Source organism: Peromyscus eremicus, chromosome 8a (genome assembly GCF_949786415.1).
Source record: "Peromyscus eremicus chromosome 8a, PerEre_H2_v1, whole genome shotgun sequence".
Lineage (NCBI taxonomy): Eukaryota > Metazoa > Chordata > Mammalia > Rodentia > Cricetidae > Peromyscus > Peromyscus eremicus.
Genome location: NC_081423.1, coordinates 18615252 through 18624698, shown reverse-complemented (window position 1 = coordinate 18624698; position 9447 = coordinate 18615252). Strand labels below are relative to the sequence as shown.

Below are 9447 nucleotides of genomic sequence, written 5' to 3'. Positions count from 1 at the left end.
AGGTTAGTTGATTCTGTGAGTTTTCTTGTGTCCTTGACCCCGCTGACTCCTACAGTCTGGCTCCGCCCCCTCTGCTACAGGGTTCCCTGAGCTCCACTGATGTTTGCCCGTGTGGGTCTGCGCCTAGAGATTGAAGGAGTGGCCTAAAACCCATCCAGGAGAGTAAGCCCACCCCATACTGCCTGGAGCATCAGGATCCACAAGCTGGATGACCCAGAGACCTAGGATAGAACCAAACATGACTGGAGAGGAAAAAAATGTCCATGTAATGGTGCCTAATGATATTCTGTTATACACACAGATTGGTGCCTAGCCCTGATTTTTTTTTTAAACAGAGGCCAAAAATACACACTTGAAAAAGACAGGGGGTTGGGGATTTAGCTCAGTGGTAGAGCACTTGCCTAGCAAGCGCAAGGCCCTGGGTTCGGTCCTCAGCTCTGGAAAAAAAAAAAAAAAAAAAGACAGCATCATCAACAACAGTGATGGTTGAATTGGATAGTTACATGAAACTTGAGTCTTACCTTTTATCCTGTACAAAACTCAACTCTGAATGGACCAAGGACCTCAACATAAGAGCAATTTCCCAAATCAGGGAATCCACTTCAACGTGCAGGCACAGCAAAGGGTCTTTAGAACAGGACCCTGGGGGCACAGGCGTTAAGACCAACAACAGACAAATAGGAACACATGAAACTAAAAAGCTTCTGTACAGAAAAAGACACTGTCATACTGGGCAGTGGTGGACCACATCTTTAATCCAGGCACTCAGGAGGCAGAGGCAGGCAGATCTCTGTGAGTTCAAGTCCAGCCTGGTCTGCAAAGTGAGTTCCAGGACAGCCAGGGCTACACAAAGAAACTCTGTCTTGAAAAAAAAAAAAGACACCATCATTTGTGTAAAGAGACACACTACAGAATAGAAAAAGATCTTTACCAGCTATACATCTGACAGAGAGTATCTAGAATATAATATACAAAGAACTAAACACAAAACAAAACAAAACTCTGAACATCAAGAAAACAAGCAACCCTATTTAAAATGGGGCATAGAACCAAACAGTTCTCAAAATATGAAATACATATAACTGAGAAAGTAAAAACAAAACAAAACACAAACTAAATCAAGAAATTCACAGGCAAATGGACGGAATTAGAAATATTCTGACCTCTAACAGCTAGCCATGGGCCACAACTCCAAAACAAACAAAAATCATTCTGAATGGGGAAACCCAAATTCAGAAAGACACATGTCACATGTTTTCTTCATTTGTGGATGTTAGCTTTGAATCTTCAGATGTGCGTTGCGTCTGGAAATAGCCACAGAGGTCAGGAAGTTACTAAAGGGCCTTGGAGGGGATTTCAACTTTTGGAGGAGACAAAAGGTACACAAAGCTCAAGGAAAATAATGGAACAGGAAGAGATAAACTGGAGTGAGGGTGGGGGGCAGGTAGAGAAGACATTATAGGGAGGGATAACTAATACTAAAGGCCTCTTGAGAAAGCCCTATTGGAGGAGGGGGGCTGGAGAGATGGCTCAGAGGTTAAGAGCACTGGCTGCTCTTCCAGGGGTCCTGAGTTCAATTCCCAGCAACCACATTATGGCTCACGACCATCTATAATGAGATCTGGCGCCCTCTTCTGGCCTGCAGGGATATGTGCAGGCAGAACACTGTATACATAATAAATAAATAAACCTTAAAAAAAAAAGAAAAAGAAAAAACCATATAGAGACCTCCTAGAACATATACACACATAAAGGGTGACGGAGAAGTGGCTCAGCCGTCAGAGCACAGGCTTCTCCCCTGAGTTTGATTCCCAGTATCCACATGGCGTTCCAAAATCACCTCTTAACTCCAGTTCTAGGGGATCAGATGCCATTTTCTGCCCTACAAAGGCACCACACATAAATTTTACAAATTAGCTTTAATGGAGCTGTCTTATAACAAGGGCACACTATCCCAACAAGACCCCACTTGCTAGCAAATAGAAACCTCGTCCCAGGGATGGGTTCCCTCTTTGCAGGTTATTGACCAATAAGATCCCATAGACAGCACTTGGGAGGCAGATGCAGAGGCAGGTAGATTTAGGACAGCCAGAGCTACATAGAGAGACCTTGTATCAAAAAACAAAACAAAACAAAACAAAAAAACAAAATCCCCACAGACCTCCCCTCCAGGCCATTACAGGCCATTGCCAATACTCTTGGCTACCCTCCAGGACTGACTTAGACCCTGTTGCTGAAGATACCATATGGACATACCATGGACTCAGAACATGGAGAAACCAAGCTGTTTACTCACTTGGAATCTTCACCCTGCCACCCGGATGTCAGAAGGTATGGCAAAGCCTGTTGAAATGGCAGCTGCCCAGGAGACCGTGGAGGTCCTGGCTGGGAGGACTCAGACAGGAGGAGCAGTGATGGCAGTGTCTAATTCTGAGGATGAAATGGTCATTTCCCGATAGCAAGACAAAGACACAAGGTGAGCTGTCAATGGCAAGACAACAGATTATAGAGGTGACTCTGAGGGGCCTAGAGGGTACAAACGCAAACAGGACTCGAAATTCTAGTCTGATAAATCAAACTTCATAAAACATTATGAAGGATTAGCTGGGCTTGGTGGTGCGTTTCTATAAGTCTGGCACTCCAGAGGCTGAGGCAAGAGGGTCATTGTGAATTTGCGCGCCAGTCTGGACTACACAGTAAGGTCTTGTTGCAGAAATGTAAAATAAGCCTCGGCATGGTGGCTTAATTCCAGCTGTAATCCCAGCTCTTGGGAGGTGGAGGCAGGAGACCCAGGAGTCTAAAGCCACATCTGCTACATATCAACTTCAAGGCCAGCTTGGGCTACCTGAGACCTTGTCTCAGAAAAAAAAAAAAAAAAAATTAAACCATGAAATTACTGACTCTGGCTGGGGGAGTAAGGTGTGCCGGAGCTTTGCACACGGGTCCTGGCTCCTATGTTGGCACTGTGTGCGTGAACACACAGAACTGAGTGGGAACACAGGAATGAAAAGCCTAAAGCTACGGACCGGACTTGTATCTGGATTTCTGGATTTCAGAAATCTCAGACTGATAGATGACCTGACAGAAACCGGCAAGAGGCTAAAACACAGATGTGCCAAAACCTCTGGGTCTCGTGTTTGGACAGTTTTAGGCTGCTCAGCCTAACCAGAGATCTAGAAAACACAGAACAGCAGCACAGCCATACACCAGTAGGCAGTTTAGGGAAGGCACACTGCCGTGTGGACCCTCCAGTCCTGCCCCCACAGAAACACCCACATCCCTTCAGGCCTCACAGTGAGTGGTCCTGGAGGGAGGACTGAGTGTCCCAGCTAGGACGGCAGCATCTCCCTTGGATGGTGTCTGAAGGAGCAGGCCCGGTGTGCTCTGCATCTGTTGGCATATTCGGGGCTAGACACAGGCCCAGGTCCCATGGGCTTCAAGCACGGCCCCTGTAGGTAAAACTGGACAGAATAGCTGGGCTGTTGGGGAGTAGGGAACTCTTCAGGTGCTGACTTGGGTCTAACCCAGCTGTCAAGAGCCTGCTAAGGCTTCCACACCACATCAAGCGGTGCTTGCAGTGGCCAGGAGGAGATCCTAGGCCAGAGTAAAGCAGGGACCCACAGGGACTCCTGGCCACTGCTGCCTGGCTCCTTTTCCCAACAGAGCCTGAGGCTGGCCACTGGCCCCACAGCCCCGCTGAGGTCGCACTTTTACTGTGTAAACTGCTCTGTGGCTCTGGGCGGAGCCTTCCCCCCTGCCGATCTATAATTTCCCAGAAAAAAAAAAAGGCTTTGGAATAACCTGGAAAATGCCCTAGAGATGGGGCAGCACAGTGGAAGCCACAGCCCCCTGCCCCTCCCAGACCTGTCCACTTCCTCCGTCTGCTTCGAGATAGGGCCTAACAGCCCACAACCTCCCTGAGAAGCTGCCCCTCCTGAACCCCAGCACTGCCTTTCCTGGCCCCTCCCGTGTGCATTCCCACCACCCCAGGCAGGGCAAAGGGACAGAGCTCAAGGCAGGGTTTGCTGAGCTTCGGAGTGTCCACCAGGTCACAGCTCTCAGGCCCTGGAGAAGGAAGCTGAGATGTGGTTCCGGCAGGGTGAGTGGAGCCAGGGCCAGGTTGAGGGCCCCACGAGCAGCCCCCGAAACCTCCCCCGGGGGCAGCGTGTTTCCTGGGGTCTCTGTACACAAGGAAGTAGTGGGTATTTAGGCCCTCCTTGCTGCTGAGGACAGCAAGGAGCCTGTGGAAGCTGGCTGGCTCTGGCCCTTCAGGCCTGGGTGCCCCACTGCCTTCCTGCCAGCCTTGCCCAGGAGGGTTGTGTTGGGGAAAGCAAACATGAGGTAGCTGGTGGCCCTGCCAGGTGTTCCTAGAAGAGGCCCTGGGGGAGGGGCAGTGGCCAGACACCAGCTGACCTAGAGGTCACAGGAGGGCTGAGACTGGGCCCTGGACAAACCCCTGGACTGGGAAGCACAAATGGCGGAAGCCACTCAGGCTGTTAAGAAACCCCAGCTCAAGCCAGGCTGCGGTGGCGCACACCTTTAATCCCAGCCCTCGGGAGGCAGAGGCAGGCGGATCTCTGTTGTGAGTTCAAGGCCAGCCTGGTCTACAGAGCGAGTTCTAGGACAGCCAAGACTACACAGAGAAACCCTGTCTCATAAAAACAAAAATACAAAAAAAAAAAGAAAAGAAAAGAAACCCCAGCTCAGACAACGTGCTCGAAACATGGGCGGGGCTGTAAGAAACAGGCATCTGCTGCTTAACCTGACACAGCCATCTGCTCAGTACGGGGGTGAGTCGGGGACTCCCCAGGACCCGAGAGCTCCCCTAGTGTACCCTCCTCTTGGCTGAACCTACTTGGAGCGAGGGCCGTCTACCTTGAGCACCAAATCCTGTAAGGCTACTCCAACAAGCCTCTCTCCCTTCAACCCTACAGGGGCAGCCTTCAGAGGCCCCTCCTCTTCCCTGAGGGAGACTTTCTTCCCTGCATCTCTGCACCCAGGACACTTGCTGTTAGACTAACTACCCAGCACGAGAGGGTTAAAGGAGACAGCAGTGTGGGGCAGGGCCAGCTTAAGGCTGCCAGCTACTGGCCGTGAGGAAATCCAGAGGGCAGCAGTCTGCACTTAGACGGCCCTCGTTCACTGCCTGCCTGCAGCCAGTTCTGTACAAGGCACAATGGCCCCGAGGACAGGTGAGGAACCCGAATCCCCTGCCATTTGCTCTGAGGGTAGCTGGCCCTGGACCCGCTGGTGGGAATTCTGGGTTGGGTCGTGGATACTACTAATCCTGACCGCAGAGGGTCTCTGTTACGCTTCCCCTTGGTGGTGGCACCGAAGGCAGGGCAGGCAGGAGTAAGTACCTAACCCGAGTATGACAAGGTGCAGAAACCAGGACTCCGCGCTCCTCACAGTCCTAGCTCATAGCTTGCCAGGATGGTTGGTGTACCAGCCACAGCCTGCGATCTTTCTAGCTATAGTTCCTTTGGCGTGCTACCATGATGCCGGCCGGGGCTGTCCCGCCAGTCTTGCCCCAAAACCACCATTATGCAGTCACACCAGACGCATACCGTGTAGGTGCGGAACAGCGCTGTCCTGCCTAACCTAAGCTGGAGTTCTCAGCATACCCCTGAGGTAGATTTAGAGTTGAGGTGCTGGCCGAGTCCGAGTCCGTGTGGGTTGATGTAGACGGTCAGGGTTTTCTAGACCCCATTCTTCTGCCAACAGAATATACAGCCTGCATTTACTGGGGAGCAAAATAGGATGTGCGTCCCCCATCTGGGGGCCTAACGGGCAGGGAGTGCCCAGCTTGCTGTCTAGTCATTGAGGACCACAAATGAATATGCTGCCTGGGTCTATTCCAGAATATTCTGGAACAGCCAGGTCTAGGCCAGCAGCTCGGTTCTGGTTTTCAGCCTGACTGTTGTGTATACCCCAGAGGATACAGACTGCCACATGGCCTAGTGGCCGGGGCCCGGGTTGCCTGTGAAGCCAGGGTGAAATGAAGAGCCAAGTCCTTGGTGTCCCTGCAGAGAGATGGGGACCACCACTTGCTGGTTCCAGGAGTTGGAAAGGTGAAGTGCCTTCAAAGCCTAGGACCTGGCTACCCTATCGCTGTCTGCTTGGTATCAAAGTGGGTTGACCAAATGTCTTAGTGTACAAACAACATCCTTCCCTTACAATGGCCGAGGTCTAGGGAAGCCCAGGGTTTGGCTCACATCCTGGGCCACAGTCCTCTGGGCACCTCCTTGCCAAGCCCTTCTCCCCACAGGAGGCCCAGCACTGGTGGTGCTTCTGGCTTTCTGGGTGGCACTAGGCCCCTGTGACCTGCAGGGGACAGATCCTGGAGCATCAGCAGATGCCGAGGGCCCTCAGTGCCCCGTCGTCTGTACCTGCAGCTATGACGACTACACAGATGAGCTCAGCGTCTTCTGCAGTTCGAGAAACCTCACGCAGCTGCCTGAGGGCATACCAGTGGGCACCAGGGTCCTGTGGCTTGACGGCAATAACTTCTCCTCCATTCCCTCAGCGGCTTTCCAAAACCTGTCCAGCCTGGACTTCCTCAACCTGCAGGCCAGCTGGCTGAGCAGCCTGGAGCCCCAGGCACTGCTGGGCCTGCAGAAGCTCTACCACTTGCACCTGGAGCGGAACCTGCTCCGGGGCCTACCTGCTGGCTTGTTCACGCACACACCCCGCCTGGCTTCCCTCAGCCTGGCCAACAACCTCCTGGGCCGGCTGGAAGAGGGGCTGTTCCAGGGCCTCGGTCACCTTTGGGCCCTCAACCTGGGTTGGAACAGCCTCGTGGTACTGCCTGACACGGTGTTCCAGGGCCTGGGTAACCTCCGGGAGCTGGTGCTGGCCGGCAACAAACTGGCTTACCTGCAGCCTTCGCTCTTCTGCGGCTTGGGTGAGCTGCGCGAGCTGGATCTGAGCAGGAATGCACTGCGCAGCATCAAGGCCAACGTCTTCATACACCTGCCCAGGCTGCAGAAGCTGTACCTGGGCCACAACTTGGTCACAGCTGTGGCCCCTGGTGCCTTCCTGGGCATGAAGGCATTGCGTTGGCTGGACCTGTCCCATAACCGCGTGGCAGGGCTCCTGGAGGACACCTTCCCGGGCCTGCTGGGTCTGCATGTCCTGCGCTTGGCACACAATGCCATCACTAGCTTGCGGCCGCGGACTTTCAAAGATCTACACTTCCTGGAGGAGCTGCAGCTTGGTCACAATCGCATCCGGCAGCTAGGTGAGAAGACATTTGAGGGCCTGGGCCAGCTAGAGGTGCTGACACTCAATGACAATCAGATCCACGAGGTCAAGGTGGGTGCCTTCTTTGGCCTCTTCAATATGGCTGTTATGAATCTCTCTGGCAACTGTCTCAGGAGCCTCCCGGAGCGGGTGTTCCAGGGGCTGGGCAAGTTGCACAGCCTGCATCTGGAGCACAGCTGCCTGGGCCGCATCCGCCTGCACGCTTTCGCCGGCCTTTCGGGGCTGCGCAGGCTCTTCCTCAGGGGCAACAGCATCTCCAGCATGGAAGAACAGAGCCTGGCGGGGCTCTCCGAGCTGCTGGAGCTCGACCTTACCGCCAACCAGCTCACACATCTGCCCCGCCGGCTTTTCCAGGGCCTTGGCCAGCTCGAGTACCTGCTCCTCTCATACAACCAGCTGTCGGTGCTGTCTGTGGATGGCCTGAGACCCCTGCAGCGGGTCTTCTGGCTGGACGTCTCACACAACCGCCTGGAGGCACTGTCTGAAGGCCTTTTCTCACCCCTGGGGCGGCTGCGCTACCTCAGCCTCAGGAATAACTCTTTGCAGACCTTTTCGCCACAGCATGGCCTGGAGCGCCTGTGGCTTGATGACAACCCCTGGGACTGCAGCTGTCCCCTCAAGGCACTGCGTGACTTTGCCCTGCAGAACCCCAGCATTGTCCCCCGCTTTGTTCAGACTGTCTGTGAGGGGGATGACTGCCAGCCGGTGTATACCTTCAACAACATCACCTGTGCCGGCCCTGCCAACGTCTCAGGCCTCGACCTACGAGACATCAGCGAAACTCACTTTGTGCACTGCTGACCCCGGCTACTACTGGCCTGGGTTGGCCTAATGCTGCCTTGTGGTCAGGACAGTCTCTCACTGTTACCAGAATAAGCTGGCTCTCAAAGCCAGTGGGGGAAGGGAAAATACCTGCCCATCTCTAGGGGCCAGGCCTGGGCTGCTCACTTCCTGGAAGCAGAGCAGTACTGGCAGCTATGAGGCTGGGTGCCCGAGGGCCCAACCAGGAGGCAAGTGCTCAGCAGCACTCCCTGCTGGCAACAATTAAATCAACCTTGAGTGTGAACTTGGGAAAAGGTGATCTGTGGTCTCCATGTTCTTTGTCCCCACGCCTTCTGTCTTGTCCTAGCTCTGCCGAGCCCAGTCTGTGCCTTGCTGGTGTTGGGAACATGTGTCCCACTTCATCCTGCTGTGTCCATATGGGTCCTCTAGGGCTTCTTAGGACCCTGTCCTCCAACCCAAGGAACTGCAGGCACTCAAGTCTCCCCAAATGCTGGCACTGCATCCCTCCCTCAGGGCACTGCACTGGAGCCAGGTGGGGTTCTCACAGCTGTCCAGATCCCAGGTGTGGAGGTCACCACACTGCCCACCGCTGGGCAGTAACAGTAGGAGTTGAGGACAGCGCCTTCCCATCTGACTGCAGGAACCATCCCCTGCAAGGCGCCCCAGACCCCCAGACTCCCCTGAAACCTCAGCTTTGCCCCAGGAAGACAACAGATCACCATCTGCTTTCCTTTCTGACCTTTCCAGAAGGAGGAGAGGGCCTCTGGGCCTCAGCTCACACCTGAACGCTCATCCTATGGCCTGCAGCTGCCCCAGGCCTTCACTAATGTGCCTAGCAGACCCCACGGGTTTCTGAAAACACAACATGCCCACACCCATCCCCCAAAACAAGACACACATCCTCACCACATCTTCAGGCCCCTTTATATCTTTACTAATACTGCTTGTTCCAGCCTTAGAATGTATCAAAAGCCATCTCACTGAGGACAGAAGGGTCTGGATGCTAAGCTCTTCACAAGGTGGGGTGATATGTTTAATGGCAGATTCCTGTAAGTTAACCAGATGTAGCTGTAAACCACACAGTGTACCACAGAAGGCTCCATAGCACAGCCCTTGTGGGCACTCAGGGTATTGGCCAGCTCATGTATGGTGTGACTGTCGGAGCAGCCTGTGGATCTGGGGCAGAAGGGACCAGGGCTCGACAAAGCCCATAGGTTGGAGGTTAAGGCTGTGACTATCTTAAGAAACTAGGATCCAAGCCATCCCCTCAGCTGCTGATGGTAAGTAAACTCTACCCAAACACTACTGGGAAATGTCACTCCACTGCATGGAGATAATCACACAGACCAGCCATTGCTCAGGTCAGCAAAGGCAGGTCCCAAGACAGTCCTGAGGACCTCC

At 53.6% G+C, this 9447-nt stretch overlaps 1 protein-coding gene across 1 annotated transcript; it reads left to right on the top strand.

Moving 5' to 3' along the window:
• The first annotated feature begins 3819 nt into the window (after positions 1 to 3819).
• On the top strand, positions 3820 to 8196 carry Igfals (insulin like growth factor binding protein acid labile subunit). The gene is given in 4 exon segments (XM_059269893.1): positions 3820 to 3912; positions 3914 to 4033; positions 4036 to 4099; positions 6269 to 8196. Coding segments are annotated over 4 exon segments (2073 nt in total). The 3' UTR covers positions 8065 to 8196.
• Positions 8197 to 9447: the final 1251 nt, after the last annotated feature.